The 21944-nt window shown below is 38.5% G+C and overlaps 1 protein-coding gene and 1 long non-coding RNA gene across 2 annotated transcripts in view; both read right to left on the reverse strand.

Annotated features, from left to right (window-relative positions):
- LOC306999235 overlaps positions 1-19704 on the reverse strand; it is a 35919-nt gene extending 16215 nt beyond the window's left edge. The window contains exons 1-2 of the long non-coding RNA XR_013797784.1: positions 19660-19704; positions 14590-14678 (exon numbers count right to left, since the gene is read on the reverse strand). This is a non-coding gene — a long non-coding RNA (uncharacterized lncRNA). The remainder of the gene's footprint in view (positions 1-14589; positions 14679-19659) is intronic.
- nog1 (noggin 1) lies at positions 10929-11695 on the reverse strand (the record flags this gene model as incomplete). Its single annotated transcript, XM_079617965.1, has 1 exon — positions 10929-11695. Exon 1 carries the CDS (start codon positions 11577-11579, stop codon positions 10929-10931), a length of 651 nt encoding a protein of 216 aa, XP_079474091.1. The 5' UTR covers positions 11580-11695.
- Positions 19705-21944: the final 2240 nt, after the last annotated feature.

Here is a 21944-nt window from a genome sequence, read left to right on the forward strand (position 1 = left end):
TCTGTAAATGCAGTGCATGAATGTAAAGCAGTGCTTCTCAACTGGTGGATGATTACAACCCCCAGCAAAAAATGGGTCTCTAAGGATCCTGAAATAATATAATATAGTAAACTACATTATCGCAGCGCTCTAAAGTATGCAACTTTGTCTGCACACATGCAGTACGTAAAGCCAACCTCAACTGAGTGAATGGAAACTTTATCGCACAGCTTTATAAATGAAGTTGGTTATGTAGTACACCCAACTTTATCCACATAATACTTTGTCGCTTTTGGCTTGCTTAGTTTAATATTCAACAATTTTATTAATCTGCCTGCCTTGACACCATTATATGAGAACTGAACTGAGCTGGACGACGACATCAAAGCTTTCTCCAGAGCGGCTATACATATAAATGAACTAAATTAATAACTTTTTCACAGCAAAAATGAACCATCACTGAACTATGATGCTCTTTTCTTCTAGAAACAAACTTTCTTGCATTATTTTTCTGTTATCACTGTGAAGCTGATTTGAGCTGTATTGTAAAAAGCGCTATATAAATAAAGGTGACTTGACTTGATAAAGCGATACTATATTGCAAATCTTGGCTCTTTGATTATGGCATATCTCTTTATATAAAGTTCGATATATTACATCAAGCTTTACCTGCATACATATTGTAGCCTATACGCACATAAAGCAATACTATATCACACAGCTCTATATATAAAGTTGGATATATAATACATCCAACTTAATCCGCATACCTACAGTTCACTCATGTAAAGCGATACCATAATATCAAATCTTGGTTGGCTCTGTGATTATATCGTTGCAATATGTAAACTATATAGGCCTATGTAACTATAGCTCTTCTGCTAAATAATGCACAAAGATATAAACATCAACATCCTGATTTTCTGTAAGCTACTTTGGAAAAAATGTGCACTCACTGTAAAAAAAAAAAAAATTTTAAGTACAATCAACTTAGATGTTTAAGTCATTTCATGTTATTTCAACTTAAATTACATGAAACTGACTTAAAAAGCAGAAACTGAGCGGAATCTTATAAAAAAAACTTAAAAAAAATGTAAAACTTAGTTAAATGAGTTAAAGCAATGTAAAAGCATATGTTGTGATAACTTATTGATCATGTAACTTTTTACAGTGTAAAAATACATTTAATTAGACTTGACCTCAAAAACAATGCAAAATACAAGTAATATGATACAAAATAATCAAATGTACAATATTAAAACCTGGGTCCTGCAGCATCTTCTAAACAAAATGCCACTTCAGTGGTAGGCTTCAAAACAAGCCTCTCAGTTTAACTGGAAAGATTAACTACAGTTGTGATTGTGCATTGGTCTGTGGCATTACCTCATCAACGGCGAACGGCTTCCAAAAAATACTGCATTTAAATTTAATACGCGTATTTACAGCATGCGTTCTGCTGAGGAATATGAAGAGAAATAAAAGCCAGTGAGTTCACAGGCCCCCGTCTCTCTATGATACTGCTGCATTACTACATGGAAATGCATCAATACCGGCGGGTCTAAAGAGAGACTTGGCTCGCGTCTGATTTCTCATTATCGTAGACTAATGTTCTTGCCCGGTGCGTATAAATCAACACGACCGAGCCGCTTTCATGTGCACAGCGGGAAGTTATCGTGCACATCAACCGGGTCTTTGAACTCTACACGTATGTTCTATATGTCTGTGGGTGTGGATGAGATCGGACACAGCGTTTGTATTAATCGATCAGTCACAGGGCTTATGAGAGGATCAGAGACGGCGTGCATCGGTGTGAAAGCGACCTTGCTGTCTACTGACTGCATAACCATCGTGCGATCTCATAAGTGGCTGATTTGGAAAGCTTGACAGTAGCTCAACACAGAGCTACTCAGCAACACGGGAGACTCAACCCAACTGATTCCAATACAGTCTTACGTAAGCTAAAACAAGTAGCGCACATAAGAATTCAGTCAAAACCGTCTTAGAAAGCAGCACGATGCCAAATGCTCACCATTCAGAGGTTTCATGTTGCTAAGAAAGTCGCTTACCACAAAAAATATATTTTAAATGGTAAGCAGCAGCATTAGGGGCCGTACACAACATGTTTTTACATTATTTTTTGGGATTATTATTCTATGTAAACTTGCGTTTTTTTTTTTTTTGTGCACAACCATCACTTTCATCATATGAATAATCCAGGAATGCGTCTCAATACACACATCAGACCAGACAACACGATCTCATGAAAGTGCGTATCTATACTACGGATGTTATTTCTCGTGCCATTTATACAGCAAAAATGTTTTTTTTGCGTGCATATGCTACACACTGAAAACCCTAGTGCGTGCTTATTATACGGCATAAAATGTGTATCTCATGCACGCAAAAACTATTTTTGCCGTATAAATGGCACGAGAAATAAGGTTCGTGGTATAGATACACACTTTCATGAGATCGGGCTGGACCAGAAGCAGAGAGGCTGTAGGGGGACGTTCACACAGAACACGTTTTTCCATTCCATTGCGCTATTTTCAATTGTTTTTCAATGTAAACACTTTTTTTTTTTGTCTCATTCACAAGCGTATTGCGTTTTTAACAGCAATATTATGTTAAGATGTTGTGGGTGGTTGCCAGGGCGTTGCTATGTGGTTGAGAACCAACCATCTGTCTTAAACTTGCAATGCAAGATATAAGCAGAAGGCATCAACATCTCTTCGAACACTAACACACTTAAAGCTTGTAACAGGAACAGCTCTGAAATACATGACAGACCAAACACTGTTGAGTGTGAAAGAAGACATCAGACTGATAGAGACCAGCACAGCTCCTGTGTGATATATTTCATTTGATATATGGCATGAAAGTGCATTGCAACATGTTCAAAACACGAGCTTTATCATTTGTTATCACAGCTCAGAGGAGTGTCCACCGGCTCAGTTAATGTGCATTTTTTCTCATTATCGTCTACTGTCCTTGAAACTTCAAAGAACATACAGCACTAATGAGACTTCTATCCTAAAAAACAACCCTGCTATTCTGCCAAGAATAAGGAAATGCACTGGTTTGATTCACAGTTATCAGTGTTTTTTTTTTGTTATTATATTTATGGTCTGAGAACAGAAATGAGATCAAAGGCCTATTTGGATCAAGCCATTACCAATGGTGATGTAAATTAAGTTCATCGAGTCCATTATAGTGTTAGAGATTCATCCAAAAATGAAAATGCTGTCATTAATTACTGACCATCATGTTGTTCCAAACCCATAAGACTTTTGTCTTTTTGATGAAATCTGAGAGCTAAACAACTACCATTTCGACGCTTCAAAAAGTTAATTAAGAGATCATAAAACTACTCTATGAATTGAGCGGTTTAGTCCACATTTCTGAAGAGACTCGATCGCTTTATATCATGACCAGATTGAATTTAGAATTGTATTCACATATAAACATTAATCAGCTCACACATCAGTTTTGGTAAACAGAAGCTCAAGCATGTTGGCTTGACGTGCAAGAACCAATACGTCTCATTTTCATGTGTTACGCAGGACATGTGTTGAGCTTCAGCGAGAACCAATGAGATTCATTCTCATGTTGCGCGTCACGTTTGAGCTTCTGCAAGAACCAATGAGGTTAATTCTAGTGTAACGCATCACGTTTGAGCTTCAGCAAGAACCAATGAGGTTCATTCTAGTGTTACGCATCACGTTTGAGCTTCAGCAAGAACCAATGAGGTTCATTCTAGTGTTACGCATCACGTTTGAGCTTCTGCAAGAACCAATGAGATTCATTCTCGTGTTACGAATCATGTTTGAGCTTCAGCAAGAACCAATGAGGTTCATTCTCGTGTTACGAATCACGTTTGAGCTTCAGCAAGAACCAATGAGATTCATTCTCATGTTGCGCGTCACGTTTGAGCTTCAGCAAGAACCAATGAGGTTAATTCTAGTGTAACGCATCACGTTTGAGCTTCAGCAAGAACCAATGAGGTTCATTCTAGTGTTACGCATCACGTTTGAGCTTCAGCAAGAGCCAATGAGGTTAATTCTCGTGTTACGAATCACGTTTGAGCTTCAGCAAGAACCAATGAGGTTCATTCTCACGCGTCAAGCCGGTTCGGTTGAGGTTCAGTTCATGTTTGCTGATCAATGTTTAAATGTGAATACAATTTTAAATTCAATCTGTTTATCATATGGACTGAACCACTCAATTCATATGGATCAGTTTTATGATCTCTTTATGAACTTTTTGAAGCATCAAAGTGGTAGTTACTTTGCTGTCAATGGAGAGACAGAAACCTCTCAGATTTCAGCACAAAAAATCTTCAGTTGTGTTCCGAAGTTGAGCTTGATTTGGAACGACATGAGGGTGAATAATTAATAACAGTTTTTATTTTTGGATGAACTAACCCTTTAAGTCTACAGAGCTATAAAAGAGAAACCTCCCTCATTTTCTTCTGGGAATTCAGACGAGTGTCCGTAAATTAACGTGAAATGACAGCGCTGCAATTCGAATGCAGACTGTCGACTGACATGTCTTAGGAACGTCTTTAAACGGACGTCTTCATGTCAGCGGTCTGCGTTCAATCGCGCTGTCACTGACACGGGACAGAGCTTTGGGTTTGTGGAGAGGATTTTATGACAGAACGGCCCTTTCATTCCACAGCATTAGAAAGACAAAGTGCCGTTATCACTCAAAGTGGGTCTGTGACCGCAGGAGAAACATGTTTGGAGCGTCTCCTAAAGCCGCAGAGATACGGAGACTCTTGACACTGGTCAAGCCGCGCACTTAAGAGAAGAGATGGAACAGACCGCGACCGTCTGCAGAAGACAGCGCCGTGTCCTTATTAAGAAACGAGACAGTTCTGCTGGAGAGATATCAGAGTAGACATACACATCAACACATGAGCAGCTTCTGTCATGCCCGTCTGCTCTTTCATTGCTCAGGTGTTCCTATTAAATTGCATGGTAACACTTTATTTTGATGGTCCAGTTTAGACATTCTACTAAGTAACTTTGTAATTACATGGCAACTAACTCTAATTAGAGTATTAGTAGACTGTCTGCTTAATATGTGTATATATATAGTGACACTCCTCAACAGACATTCTTCTGACTATAAGTAACTTTGAAAGTACGTCAACTCATTCAACTAACCCAAAACCCTAACCGTCTTTTATTACACTCTTATACAGAGTAATAACAGAGATAGTTGACATGTAACCGCAAAGTTACTTTTAGTAAGTAGAATGTCTGAAGTGAACCATCGAAATAAAGTGTAGCCAATTTCATTTTAAGATTCATAAGAACGTGAGATCATTGAGACTTTAGAAACACCTGAGAAGCAGGAGAGTCCAGCAAATGTCTCAAATTATTATAGCGTTGTCCAGGAGATACAAATACGATTTAGACATTCTCAAACTAGTTCTGCGGGTTTGCACACACCTTAATTAAAATGGCAAAACATGTATTAAATATGTGTTAATTAAGATGAACTGGACCCCACAACGATTTTTAATGTTTGTGAAAGAAGTCTCTTTTGCTCACCAAGGCTGCAATTATTTAGTCAAAAATACTGTAATATTGTGAAATATTATTACGATTTAAAATATCTTGTGTGTATTTGATTATATAGTAAAAAGTAATTCAGTCCTGTGATCAAAGCTGAATTTTCAACAACATTACTCCAGTCTTTAGTGTCACATGACCCTTCAGAAATCATTAAAATATGATGATTTGATGCTCAATAAACATTTCTGATTATTCTCAATGTTGAAAACAGTTGTGCTGCTTCATATTGCATTGCATTGTGATGCATTTTGTTTTTAATGTCTTTACTGTCACTTTTGAACAGTTTAATGCATCCGTACTAAATAAATATTGTGCAGTAATTGTAGTAAATTCAGAAATGCAGTAAGTACAAAAACTATTATTCCACACTGTGCACAACACTGCACACTACTTTCTTTCACAAACAGTGTGTCTCCAAACACATCCTATGTTTAAGTGTCTGCATCTACAGCAGACTAAGACAAGAGAACACAAGAGGACAGGGATATATGAGAGAACTGGCGTATAAATCACAGTCCATCTCCCGCAGGGTTTACGAACGCCTGCCTCTCGGTTAAACAGAGGGCCCTGCTGGTACCTGGGGGCCACCGTGCAGGAGCCGAAGTCCCCCGCCCCTCGACAGAGAGGTCGCCACGGGGCCTGATCGCACGACCCCTGCCGGCACGCTGCACAGTGTCATCTCAGACACAGTACAAACGCAGTATTTCACTCTGATAACAGCGGCTCGCTCGCCGTCAAGTCAGAGCACATTTCAACAACACACACAAATCACGCTTTCGAGCAGAATACTGGTGGATGTGGAATCAGATTTACAGTATTTTTCGAACACGCACTACCCATCAAATGTTTGCACACACACTGAATTTAGTGTGATCTTTTGATCCGATCTGCTTAAATGCTTGATCTTAAGATTTGTAGACAAATTACTGTGTAAATTGGGCACTCAAGCAGAGCTGGAATCTCTGAGAGACTTCCATTTGTATTATTTCAGAGTTTTCATCACTTTAATATTATTAAATATTTAAGAAAATATGTGGAAAATAGTTATGAAAATAGAATGGGTAGATGCGTCCAAACTTTTCACTGCTAGCAAATGTGACTGACTGTCCTCTTAATTAAATAATGAATGAATTTGTTGTTTTACAGCAAATAATTTGAAAAGTTCACTAGATAAATGTAAATGTCAATTGAAAACACTCCTAAAAGTAAAGCTTCCAATTAAAAGTTATTTTTTAAAGTTCCATGTTTTAACCGCCAATTATTTAGAATTGCAAGAACCTAAAGCAAAACTCTGATCTGAAGAACATAGAATGAAACATCAAGCACGTACTGTACAAAATTATATGATCAATAAGTTGTAACATGTTTTTTACATTGCTTTAACTCATCATTATAAGGTAAGCAAATTTCAACTTTTTTTTTATATACAAGATTCAACTCATTTCAAGTCAGTTTGATGTAATTTAAGTTGAAATGACTTAAACACACAAGTTGATTGTACTTAAATTTAAGGCAGCCAATTTTTATTTTACAGCGAACCTCATACATCCAAAAAAAGAAAAAAAGGTTTTTTATAAGATTATTATTTTTTTTTTTTTTTTAAGAGTGACAACTGGACAATTTTCAACCAAATAAAATATTTATGAAGAACATGCGAAAAGACGTTAATTTTTCAATCGAAAATTCTAAAAGGCAAATTTTTCACACTTTTCAAACAGGACATAAGGCATTGGTTCTTCTGTTCTGTATCAAATTGTGATTCATTTCAAATAACCTAAATAGTTAATATTATGATTTTCCATTTATAATTTAAATTAAGGTTCTAACCGTTCTTATAAGTAAAGCGTTCAGTTAAAAGTTATTTTTAAAGTTCCACAAAGAATGTTGTAACTGGCAATTATTTCTACTCGCAAGAACCTAGAAAGCAAAACACAGATCTAACGAACCTAAAATAAAACATCAGGCACGTAATAAATCCCTAAAGAACCATAGCGGCTCAAGAACACTATCCATCCAAAAATGTGTTCTTTGTAAGTAAAAACTAGACAATTTTCAACCAAATAAAAAAGACCATTCTAAAAAAAACGCAGTGGATAATTTACATTGGAAGGTTTCAAAATGTTTTTGAAGAAGAACCTTTCATAGAACAGTCCTTAAAATAACCATTTTTGTAAAGAACATTTTAATAATCTAAAGAACCTTTTTCCACAATAAAGAACCTTTTGTGGAATGGAAAGATTCCATTGACGTTAAAGATTCTTCATGGAACCATCAATGCCCAATAAAGAACCTTGATTTTTAAGAGTGACAATCTGAGACAATCTTACACTGAGAAGTTCACTTAAAAAATAAGTTCTTAAAAGGACTTTTTTTTTTTTGGTGTGAAGAACCTTTTAAAAATCTAAAGAACCTTCTTCCACTATAAAGAACTTCTTGTGCAGTGGAAAGATTCCATGGATGTTAAAGGTTGCCATCGATGCCAATATGAACCTTGATTTTTAAGAGTCACAATCAGACACATTTTTAACACACAGAAGTTCACTTTTTTTCTCAATGTGAAGAACATTTTAAATAATCTAAAGAACCGTTTCCCCCCAATAAAGAATCTTTTGTGGAATGGAAAGACTCCAATGATGTTAAAGGTTCTTCATGGAACCCTCGATGCCAATAAAGAACCTTTATTTCCGTCTGCCATCTCCAAACCCGAGGCCCTCGACAGCCTCTGGCCGGCACACATCCATTTAAAGGAAGCCCTGCGTGATTAGTTTGCCCAAGCGCTCCTAATCAGTGGTGTGTTTGGATAAAGCGCTGTTCTGCAGGGGTAAACAGAGCTGTATTTGAAGCTCTTTATGAGGGCTGTTTGGCAGGGTTTATTCCTCTGTTAGACTGGCTCCATGCTCTCGGAGGGAGGGCGGCCCTCCTGCGGGGCCACAAATGGGCGGGTGGCAGTCGGGCCGGGCCACATGAGAGAGATGCTCTCCAGCTGTTACGCTTTATCTGCCCATCATCCGTTCGGGATGTTACAGTAGATGTTAACAGGTTTTCAATGAGAATCATCACGCATCTCCACCCCACAATAAAAGCTTGAATGCAAGGCACTTGAGATCGAGATAAAGAGCTATTTTCACTGGAACTGCACTCATCAGATAAGCAGAGGTTTTTACAGACTGAGGACTAACGCGCTCATTAGGGCGAAGCGTCGACTCTGTTAACACCCGTGATGGGGGAAAGTTTCGACGTCAGCTCCGTTAGGTACATTACATGTTTGCGGTCACCCTTAAACCACCCAGAAAACTGATCCAGAGAGGTTTTAACCAGAGGAAATAACGCCGTGAATGTTAAGAATTATTTGAATTAATTGATGCGTAAAATCTACTTTAGAAGGTCCGTCGACTAACTTTCATTAGCAAGTCATTAGCAAACATCCTTGACAGACCAACACTGCAAAAAAAAGTGTCAAAAAATTATTAAATCAAGAAGCATTTACTAGTAAGATGACATAATAAATTCTATCTTGTTTTCTGATTTAAAAAAAGCGTGTTTTTGCTTAAAACAAGGTAAATGATCTGCCAATGGGGTAAAAAAAATAACCTTGTTTTCCATTTGAATTAAGATTTTTTGTCTTGCCCCATTAGCAGATCATTTTGCCTGTTTTAAGCAAAAACTCAATTAATTATCAGAAAACAAGATATCATTTCTTATGTAATTTTACTTATAGTAAATGCTTCTTGATTTAAGAATGTTTACATATTTGGACTGGAAACAAGACAAAAATACTAAGGAAGAAAAGCATTTTTTTTTTTCAGTGAAGTGTTTAAATGTAATGATGTGATGTTAAAATGTGTGAGATTGAAACACACTGGATTGATTTATTGATGACAAATATACATAAACCTGGTTATTGTGTGTTTAAAACACTTTTAGTTTATTAGTAGGCTGCTACACTAAAAAATGCTGGGTTGTTTTAACCCGATTTTGGGTCAAATATGGACAAACCCAGCCTTTGGGTTAAATTTTTTAATTGCATTTTTGATCCAACGTTTGGGTTTGTCCATATTTGACCCAAAATTGGGTTAAAACAACCCAGCATTTTTTTAGAGTGCTGAAATCCATGAGATTGAATTTCATTTAAAACTGGGTGATCAAAATGGATGAAACTTTTATATGCGATTTAAATGCAGAAATCTTAAATTGAGACCTATATATGGATTGTAGCGATCTCTTTATAAAATGTAATAAAAGTTCATATAGACCGCTAGCAAACCTCAACATGGGCCCCTGAGAGCATCACCGCGGTTGCCTGGTTACGGGGCCCTTAAGCCAGGTGAGAAAATGTCATGGTAAATTAGGAGAATCTCTTTGAAGTTTCGTCATGAAAAGAAACAAAGACTTTTGAAACAAAAGCTCAGATGTGCCGTTGTGTTCTGGGATTTCACTGATATTTTATTATCTGAATATAAAGAATAAATAACAGTTCTTAAATCTTAATTTACAGGATAAATCGTTGTCGGTGAAAAGCCGCCGCGAGACGTTAAAAATCCATAATACATTTTGAGGTCGTCACATCGACGTGGAAACCTTATAAAACATCTCAAACGGCTCCACGGCCGTTCTCTCTGCAATATAAATACAACGGTAACCAATATTTTCCACAAATACAGTAGACTCTGGATAATACACATAATACTGGCTTTTTACAAGTAGCTAGATCATTACATGATGGCACCACATATACATACAATACATTCATACACATGATAGTGCATAAAAAAATAAAAGGGAACACTTTATAATAACTTACATTAACGGCATTAACAGACATATTATATTACATAATGCATAAATTGTCAGCTAGTACATTCAAACAATTGCTCAAATGTTATATCCCATATATTTATATGTGACTATATATATATATATATATATATATATGCCTATACATAGCCAATATATATATATATATATATATATATATATATATATATATATATATATATATATATATATATATTGACTTAAAATTAATATAAAGTGTTACCAGGATACAAAATAAAAACATTTTCATAACTTAAGTCCAGAAATATATAAATCAGAATCGATTTTCTATAATGTTTTTCTTTTTTCAGCAGAGTTTTTAAAACTGAAATCCAGAAATACATATCAGATTACATTTTGTACAGTAATAATTATCAGAACAGTTTCCCATAATTTAAGTCCAGCGATATGTATCAGCTCAGTTTATGTCCATACATATGTTTCAGATTAGAGTCCAGAAACATATATCAGATCAAACTCTTTTTTTCTCTCTCTCCAGAAATAAGCATCGTATCGGAGTCTTTATGAATGATGTCCATTAATTCTCGCTCAGTTGGCGCACGAGCATTTGCACTCAGTTATGATGGGATACTGCACCGGTATCCACGCGCACTTGAGCGCGCCTCGCCTCTGAACGCATCTCCACCGCAGGAGCGTGATGTGCGTGGATTTGGCCGGTTTGCACACCATGCCCTCCGGAACCGAACACGAGCGCTTACTGTAGCAACTCCCCGCGCGGACGAAGCGCGGCCAGAAGCGCGAGCCGAGGTCGTTCCACGCGTAAAGCACCGGGCAGAAGGAGTAGGACCACAGCCACATCTGCAGCCTGCGCTTCAGCTTCTTACTGGCTTTGCGCTTTTTACCCCACTGCACGTCAAAGTCTAGGTTCTTGATGTCTTTGGGCATCAGTCCGGCGAGGTTCTGCTGGAGGTCCAGCTCGTCCAGGTCCTCGTTGCCCGTGTAGCGGTCCTGAGGAGGGATGACGGAGAGGAAGCGGCTGTCAAAGTCCCCAAGCGCGCTTCTCAGCTCGGTCTCATTGAGATCCCTCTCCCGCGGGTCGTAGATGGGGTCGGGGTCCTCCTTCAGCTCCAGCAGGGGTAAAGTGTCACTCGGGATGGGTCTGAGGAGGTAATAGTGCTGACACTGAGCGAAAGACATCAGCAGCAGGTACACGGACACCAAACACTGCTGGAGATCCATGACGATGCGATAACGTGTGGAAATCTCCACTTGATGCGTTTTAACACACAATCTTTGCAACTTTATCCAATGCAAAATCCGAAGTGCGTGAGAGTTTCGAGCGCTCAGACACCGGGTCTATCCATCCATGGCAAGTTCATTTCACATGTGCATCAAAACTCGGGTCTCCACGAGCTGCTGGTTTTCTCCAAGGCTGTTAAATGCATCCGAATCGTGCGCAGCATCACGCTTGAAAGTCCCGCGCGCGACGCATCTGCGTGTCCTTCTCGTCGCGAGCCAAACCTCTGGGAATGCCTCTCTCACGCGCGCGCCTCTGATATATACACGCGCGGCCCTGTGATGTAATACATCGGCTGTTTTTTTTTTTTGTATGTTTGCAGGAGATTCCCCGACACCTCCTCTCAGAGAGAGAGAGAGAGAGAGAGAGAGATGGGGTGTGTGTGTGCGGGGGTGGGGGGGGTGGCTAGAGAGGCGTGACTGAAGCCGCTGCGCCCCCTGTCGGCCTCTTTACGCCACACGCTCTTCGGGGAGAAACTTCAATCTGTCTGTCTGTCTGTATGCATGTATGTATGTATGCCTGTCTGTCTGTCTTTTATGCATGTATGTCTGTCTGTCTGTCTGTCTGTCTGTATGCATGTCTGTCTGTCTGTCTGTCTGTCTGTCTTTATGCATGTATGTATGCCTGTCTGTCTTTATGCATGTATGTCTGTCCGTCTGTCTGTCTGTCTTTATGCATGTATGTCTGTCCGTCTGTCTGTCTGTCTGTCTGTCCGTCTGTCTGTCTGTCTGTCTGTCTGTCTATCTATCCATCCACCCATCCAATGTTATATCTATATATCCATCAGTCTATCTATCTATCTATCTATCTATCTATCTATCTATCTATCAGGACTGAATCTGAGACAAATGTTCTGAAAGTCTCTTTGAATAAAAACAGCAACTAAATCTCTACATACTATCTATCTATTTGCGACTCCGAGAAGCACAAACATGCAAGTGTGCGCTCAGGCCGTGGGGAATAAAGCCATAAAACACTCTTGTCCAAATGAATCCAAAACGAACATCTCCCACTAAGCCAGCGCCGTGGAAACCCCGACATACTGTCAAGCGCTCGTTCTTCGAGAATCGTTTAATGGAAGAAGTGACCTGCCATTCCACTGGCCATAAAGCAGGCGGAGAGATAAATGCATCTCTGTTTCTGTCTGAATGAGCTAATTCACACTTCAACCCAGTTACTTCTGCACGAAGAGGCCGAGAGAAGTCTGGGACGCAAGTCACAGGTGTATTTTTAGCCTGACCGGGCATTGTCACAACATAAAACACACACATAATAACATGCTTGGAGAAGTGCAGCCGTAACTCAAAACAGATGAGTGCATAAATACATAGCAGAAGTAAAATAGGTACTAAAGGCAAATGCCACTTCATGTTGAGTTAAGGTTGAAATTCAAAATCCTTTTCATGACCAGCTCACTTCAACACACGAGTTACTCACTTAAAAACCTAAAACCATTTTGCGAAGTGGCAAAAGATCAGCATTTGGCTTTGGTTAACCTCACCGTCTGTCACATACGATTCCCTTGATTCTCTCCTGGAGTTTTATCAGTGTCAAAACACATAAACGGTGACGCATTTACCCGTCACAGTCAGAGATATCAGAGCTCACGCCGGCACCGAGATGTTTTCATTTGAACGATTTCGACTAATGGTTTTGTCTTTTCCTCTGTTGCTTATGGCAAGAGGGTCATCATGGGTTTCCTCATGTCATGAAACACACCAGACTCCTTCAATGGCAGAAACCTTATACACACGGCTACCAGAACACACATTATTTATACAGAAATACAAGGATGGTGTACGAGTACCAAAGTAATCTTAATCTTGAAAAATGGCTTAAAGGTGCAATGTGTATTATTCCTGTGGATCTATTGACAGAAATGCAATATAAGATCCATAACTAAGTTTTCAGGTAGCCGACAGCGAACAAACAGCGCTACAGAGTTTGCTATGTGGGGAAAAGTGTGCTGCTGGTTACGTCGGCCACCGTAGCTTCTCCTTCGAGTTTGAAAAGGGAGAGATAGGCCGAAAGTGACTTTCTGTTTGCAATTCGCAAATCTCACCACTAGATTCCGCTAAAAAGTACACACTGCACCTTTAAAACACTAAATGCTTCAAAAAATGCATTAAATGTCTTAAATGAAAACAGAAAGGTTCATAGAAAAGTGGCGTAGCCGTAGGGACACACTCGCCTCCTCTCACTCACTCGCCTCACACATAAAGCCTTATCTAAAACAGCTTGTGAGTCGCAAGTACCAAAATTAGGGCCAAATACACACAAAATTATGCCAAAATGCCCGTCTTGGCGAGTATTCAGATAAACATTCAGTTTTGGAACCTAATTAGTTGACACAGATAACGCATGTTGTGTAAAAGTATATTGGATCAGTGTATAAGCTCTTAAAGGAACACTTTACTTTTTTTAGAAATAGGCTCATTTTCCAACTCTCCTAGAGTTAAGCGGTTGAGTTTTATCGTTTTCTAATCCATTCAGCCGATCTCCGGGTCTGGCGGTAGCACTTATAGCATAGCTTAGCATAGATCATTGAATCTGATTAGACCGTTAGCATCTCTCTCGGAAAAATGACCAGTTGCGATATTTTTTCTATTTAAAACTTGACTCTTCTGTAGTTACATCGTGTACTAAGAGTGACGGAAAATGAAAAGTTGTGATTTTCTAGGCCAATATGAGTAGGAACTATCCTCTCATTCCTGTGTAATAATCAAGGAACTGCTGCCGTACCCATAAAAAATGTATGTGATTCAGTATGTGAAAAAAAAAATATATATATATCTTAGTGTGAACACATTTTTAATAATCTAAAGAACATTTTTCCTCTATGAAGAAACTTTTGTGAAATGGAAAGATTCCATTCATGTCAAAAAGTCTTTATGGAACTATCAATGGCAATGAAGAGCATTTATTTTTTAAGTGCAAGAAAGTAAGAAATACCTGTAGTTATGATTCTGTATTATTCACAGCTGAAAGATCACATCTGTCTGTGGCTTCACTGTCACTTCTGTTCCCACAATCCGCTGAGTCTGTTAAAGACACAAACACACACATGCAAAACTTGCCGCCATGATGCTATAGCGTTCTTAGGTTGTCAAAGATCTTCTAGTTTGTAGAAGTGACTCGGTCGGGTTCCTCTTTAAATGTGCGTCTGTGGGATTTTTGTTCACCTGTTTTATGGTCCAGCAGGTGAAAATGCTGAATCTGATTATTTAAAACAACAAAATAACAGCACAGCTCTCCTCAAAAAGACACATGAATCATGAGTAATCATTCATGTCACCACTAAACCCAAATAATAATAATAAAGATTATTTTAATTTAGCGTGCACCCCTCATTAGAGGTCTACACTGATTCCTGTGGCTTGTTCACATCATTTATCTCCTCAATTACACTTTCCACAGTCATGTCTAATTGAGGCCACATTACCGAACACACACACTGGAATTAAGGAGAGCAATTTGGTCTTTTTTGTTGTTGGAATTTTTAACTTTTACATTATATTCCAGGTTAGGTTGGAGAGAATTATTCCTCAAATCATGTGGTTTGTTTTAGGAAAGATGTGCGGTTACTTTACTAAACAATCTGACAATTTTCACTTAGAACTAAAGGTTCTATATGGAATCCTAAAGAGTTCGCATCATATTTAGAACCTTTTAGAGGTTCCCATCATGGGATCATTTAATGGGTTTAGTTTTATTTAATTAATTTTTCATTTCAATCACATTTTATGAATTAAACAGCTCATGAACATACTTTATCACAAGAAATTGAAATAACCCCTTTAAAGGAACACGCCGACTTTTGGGGACTTTAGCTTATTCACCGTATCCCCCAGAGTTAGATAAGTGCGTGCCGTAACTCTGTCTGACGCACCCACCGCTAGCCTAGCTTAGCACAAAGACTAGAGGTAAATGGCTCCAGCTAGCATACTGCTCCCAATAAGTGACTAAATACAATGTACATGCATGTACAAATAACAAGGTCACATGAGACACAGCCAACACTCATAGAACTCTCTGCTCCTCACCACTGGGCTTCTCTGGCGCTGCGAGCAAATCACTCCGCAGAAGTAGCAGTGCTTCGCCTTCTGAGAATATAGTTCCCAGTATGTATACGGTTAGAAGATGGCTGTGTCTCATGTGACCTTGTTATTTGTACATGCAGTGACTATACAAATCACAACATGTAAATATGAAAATGTTGGCGTTATTTTGTCACTTATTGGGAGCAGTATGCTAGCTGGAGCCATTTACCTCCAGTCTTTGTGCTAAGCTAGGCTAGCGGTGGGTGCGTCAGACAGAGTTACGGCACGCACAGAGATGAGAAGGGTATGTATGGACTTATCTAACTCTGGGGGATACAGTGGAGAAGATAAAGTCCCAAAAAGTCGGTGTGTTCCTTTAACATGAAAGAATTATGCAATAATTGAAGACATATTGAACCTTTTTGGCATGAAGGGTTCTTTAAAATTGAGTGAAGAACTCTGAACCTTTTTTTCTATGTAACTGTCACAAAAATCCCATAGACTTACATTGAAAGAGAGACTTGAATACGGCCAGTGAAAACAACTATCCGATCGGCACCTTAAACCACCGGGGAATGTTTGGGGTTTTGCTATAAAATAAAACTATCCAAGGCATTTAAGAGGCCCGTCTTCTCGTGTTCCCATGAGGCTCTCAGACAGCAGCGTTCTCACACACCGATCCCTATAAACTCTCATTTAAACACACACTGTGTCAAAACAAGCTAATTAACCAAATCGCACTTTAAATCTGTACATGCTGTGGAGGCATTACAGTGTTTAAAGGCTGTTTCACAGGCCATTATTAGAAGGAGAAACATCTACCGTGTGCTGCTTTCTCATGTGCACAGACAGTGCAGTAATATGAGCCAAAATACTGTTTCTGCTGTTCTAGTATTAATATCATCTTGTCTCCATAATGCACACAAAGTCACACACCGATGAAAATCTCAAACACTGTCAATGGGTGTCTTCATTCAATATCAAAAATCAGTAAAATAAAATTGAGTTTTCAAGGCGCCAGCTACAATGAGCGTTTCTGAGAAAGAACTAATCGCTGATATAGTTCTACCAAAAAGTTTCTTCATGCCATTTCCCATTTCATCTTTAAAAGATAAAAGGATCTGCAAAAACAACATTTGACACCAAATAAGTCTCTTCTGCTCACAAAGGCTGCATTTATTTGATGAAAAATACAGTAAAAACAGAAATATTGTGAAATATTATTACAATTTAAAATAAATGTTTTCTATTTGGATACATGTTCAACTGTATTTTATTCCTGTGATCAAAGCTGAATTTTCAGCATCATTACTCCAGTCTTCAGTGTCACACGATCCTTCAGAAATCATTCTAATATGATGAGTTGATGCTCAAGAAATATTTCTGATTATTATCAGTGTTGAAAACAGTTATTTAGGATTCTTTGATGAATGGAAAGTTCAAAAGAACGTCATTTTTTTTCAAATAGAAATCTTTTGTAACATACGTAAATGCCTTTACGGTCATTTATTGATCAGTTTAATGCGTCCTTGCAGAGTATAAGTATTAAAGCTACATTGTGTAGGAATTACTCCCATCTAGCGGTGAAATTGTATATGACTACCAACTGAATATTACTTTCTAGCCTCTCCCATTTCGCGGGCGTTTTAACTCCTACGGTGGCCGTATTATTTCAAATCTGCCGGCAGTCGCGAGTAATCTCCCGCTCGCATTCGTCATGGCGCCACTGAGAGTAAAAGCGCGAAAGGCGAAGCGCGAATTTCCAGGTTTGTCCCTCTTTGGCTAATGTATTTTCAAGATGGACGCACAACATGGCTCCCGCCATTCGAGCGGCTCACCCGTATGCATTATAAATGGCAGATTCTACGCTTACGAGAATACTTGATTAGTTTGTGGGAGTAATTATACATTAATGAGCACATCATTTTGAAAGAACAAAGTGGTTTTTGCTAAGAATCAACTTAAAAAATTACTGTAGCTTTAAATGCTTTTTTCAATTGAACTTTCTAAAAGAACTGACTCACTCAAATTAATCACTTAAATGCTTAATTTGAGAGACAGAGAGCAACATTTAGATCAGTGTATTTCTTACACAAACTGCAGTTGAATCCAACAACATACATACAGTTTGTAAAAATAGCTGTATGAACAATTGTTTCAATAACACATGAATAATGAATCAATCAACACACATCACTGTTATCACTGCAAGCTTTCACATCAAAAATACACCATGATTGTTAACTTCACATGCCAGTCAAACGGTCTCTCCTGTCCAAGAGTGCGATTCCTGGCTGCAATGCAGACTTCACACCGATAGTCAAGAGACTAATGCCGGTATCAGACCAATATCTGAGCAGTGCTCGTGCTGTCAAGGTTTGAATAATGTCCGTATGTTTCTCACTCTCACAGTTTCTCCGTCCCATAACACATGACATCAGCAGTTATTTCTGTCCGCAGCGCCATCAATGTGCCTTTCAGTTCAGGTGAGCCGAGAGCAGAAATCTCCTGACGGGACATTCTGACAGGTGAATCACACACACACACACACACACACACTGATGCAACCTGCTCGCCGTTAAATAGGTCTTTCTTAGCTCTGAAAATAAACAGAACGCGGTTTGATGGATGGTGGGCGCATGTGTCGATGCCCTGTGCGTGTTTAATGAAGCGAGAGGTGCGCGTACTGAGATAGATGGAGACGAGGACCGCAGGGGCTCAGAGGACGCACGGGGGGAACAACTTCATTTCAACTCTACAGGAACAGCGTCCCATAACAAAACAAGCAGGTTTTGTAAGGTGCATCACATTTAGGCTATACGTCTACATCAGGAAACACTTGAAAACGGCCTTTCCGTTGCGACCCATCTAACAGCAAACGTTCTGGCAATGTTCCCTCAAAGTTATGATCAATCAACTGATCTGTTGACCAGTAACGTTAATAGAACGTTTGTTCAAAGTGATCTAGTACTGCTCTTAAAACGTTATTTATACATCATTCATGGAATGTTTTTGTCTGAAACATATTAGTTGGACGTTTGTACTACTTGTTTCAGAATGTTTAGAGAACATTTGTTTGTTAAAAGTAATAATACCATTATGTTCCCAAATGATAAAACAGAATATGTCCTCCACATTTGCATAACCAAGGAAATGTTTTTAAAACTTTTCGAAGACAATATCGTATGAAATATCGTCCGAAATGTCGTTTTTTTATAATGGGAACATTCTTAGAACATATTTTTGCTAGCTGAGGAAATGCTCTCCGGTTTCCAAACGCTGCTTGTCCACACTGAAACCTCGTACAACACGCCGACATTTTGGGACTTTATCTTCTTCACCGTATCCCCCAGAGTTAGATAAGTCCATACATACCCTTCTCATCTCCGTGCGTGCCGTAACTCTGTCTGACGCACCCACCGCTAGCCTAGCTTAGCACAAAGACTGGAGGTAAATGGCTCCAGCTAGCATACTGCTCCCAATAAGTGACTAAATAATGCCAACATTTTCCTAATTACATGTTGTGATTTGTATAGTCACTGTGTGTACAAATAACAAGGTCCCATGAGACACAGCCATCTTCTAACCGTATACATACTGGGAACTATATTCTCAGAAGGCGAAGCACTGCTACTTCTGCGGAGTGATTTGCTCGCAGCGCCAGAGAAGCCCAGTGGTGAGGAGACGAGAGTTTGCTTAGTGTTGTGCTAATCACTCCGCCCAGCAGTGCTTCGCCTGAATGTGAATGCTGCACAATCGCGAACATAAATGGACAAGTTTAAAGGCGATTTTCTCAATGTTTAGATTTTTTTGCACCCTCAGATTCCCGATTTTCAAATAGTTGTATCTCGGCCAAATATTGTCCTAACAAACCATCCATCAATGAAAAGCTTTCAGATGATATATAAATCTCAATTTAAAAAAATGTAATACTTATGACTGGTTTTGTGGTCCAGGGTTACATACAGCATACATGAATTACCTGTGGCAGATCTAGACAGGTGGAGCTGGGGAAGGTGGAGGGTTTGGCGACCTCATTGGCTATTGATACAGCAGGAACCAATCAGCTGTGCCCTATAGAGAATGATGTGATTGCAAGCAGATTGAGTTAAAGATTATCTATTAGCCTGCGCCATCTAGTTTCTTTGTATTCATCTTAAGCAACAGTGTGCAAGTGAATAGCAGGCACATATCGGGATAACCATATGGATATCTATCATGCGTCACATGCCCAAAAACATGCATTATCATTTTAAAAAATCTTTGTTTTCACAGTCCACACTACAACGCAGATAAGGGTATTTTCATATGTATCCCCTTAGAAGACTGTCTTCAAAAAGCTAAAATTGCACAGAAAAAGATGCATTTTCAAATGTAACCGATTAATGTAGACATAGCCTTACATTTACATTTATGCATTTGGCAGAAGATTTTTTCTAAAGCGACTTGCATTGCATTAAAGCTGTAGATTTTACAGATTTTCTCATGCATTCCCTGGGAATCGAACACCATGCCCTTGCCATTGCACGCGCCATGATCATTTTGAAGCAACAGATATCCCAACCATCCACTTTCACACATTGCAACCGCATTTTGCAAAAATAAAATAAACTTACTGAACTGAGATGCATTTCATGGAGTATGTGTTTGTATATTTGCCTGTTCATGTTTGCCGTAGAAAGTACATGCTCATTATTCACCGTTTCTTTGAGTAAAAAACATTCGATAAAAACACACTGTTCTGTTCCACCTCTTTTTTTTTTATTAGTCATTTATGTGTACTAGAGCACCAGAAATTGCACAGTAACCATAAAAAAAATCAGCAGGACTTCCTTTAATTCTCAAATAAATGTGTAAAAAAAGACTAAAAATAAATTGAAACTTGATCAATGCACTCCAGCCTTAATGAACAGAATAAGGACTCAATAGAGAGAGTGCTAGGGTTTGAGTGCTACATTTTAAATTACAAAAAATGTAATTTAACAATTTAACAGAATATCAATAATACTAAAATAACACAGGTGCAAACCTACATATATTTTAAATGGACAGTGCACATTAATGGATGTTGAGATGCAAATCAGAGTAATTTAGCTTGACACATTATTATTATTACCAAAAGATTAAAAATGATGGTTAAAAAACCTAACCATATGCTTAATGAAAAACTAAAAAACTTGTGATATGCAACAGGAAAAATGATTAAAAAACTAATTAAAAATTTGAGTTAACACAATGAAGAAGAATGGTTTATTAAACAGAAACTCAAAACAGTACGTTACCTTCACACATTAGTTATCAAAGTTGACTTGACAAAAGATAAAAAGTTGTGATAACAAATCCTGAAAATATATTTTTTTAAAGTGTAGAAAAATAATCTAAAAACATTTGGAATCCAACAGTCGAAATACAGGGATGAATTTAAAAGAAAAGTCACTTTAAACATGACTGACTAGTCTGTTCTTTATCGACATGCATACATCAACTCCATGCTACTCTTTAGTCTATACTGTGCGTTAGTCAAGTGTCATTAAATTCAATCATTTCCGTGATGCTGCCTAATAAGGAACCTCCCTAACTAACCTGTCTGTCACCGACTCTGTTTAAAATAAGCCACCACGGATTAAACGCAGAGTTTAATCTACGGCCTTATATTTGTAAACTCAGTCCAGAATCCACTATGTCAGCCTTCGTTTATACAATTAGCGTTATTTATTTTCATAGAGAAATTCCCCAGTAGCGCTCGCTTAGACAAACACACGCCGTAATTTCTCCGCGCTTGTTTTTCTAAGAAAATGATTAGCACCACACCGCCTTGTTTGTCGAATGTGTTTACACAAGCCTGACGCGCTCTTTCTTTTCTAATGCATGCATATATATCTAAATATATTATGCAGACGTGTAATATATATATTTATATATAATAATAAATGTGTTTATTTACATATGTGTTTCTCAGTGGGAGGCATAGCTTCGGAAAAACAGAAGCCGCTCTCTCTCTCTCTCTGTAAAGCTAAATAAGGCTCTTTATACAGGTACGTCTACTCTATAGTTTGTGTGAGTCTGGCCGGGCGCCTGTTGATGACATCATTAGTGTTGACTGCAGCGCGGATGAGTGATGACCACTGTCTGTACATGTGTGTGAGTGTGTTTTCTGCTCGGTAACAACGCCAGGGCTGTGCGAGTCGATGCGGTAATGAGGTTGCGGTTGCCACGCTGTTTTGAGCGCCTGTCACTTTGGTACGACCCAGATCTCTGTCACCTGCA

Source organism: Phoxinus phoxinus (assembly GCF_949152265.1).
Source record: "Phoxinus phoxinus genome assembly, chromosome: 1".
NCBI classification, from domain to species: domain Eukaryota; kingdom Metazoa; phylum Chordata; class Actinopteri; order Cypriniformes; family Leuciscidae; genus Phoxinus; species Phoxinus phoxinus.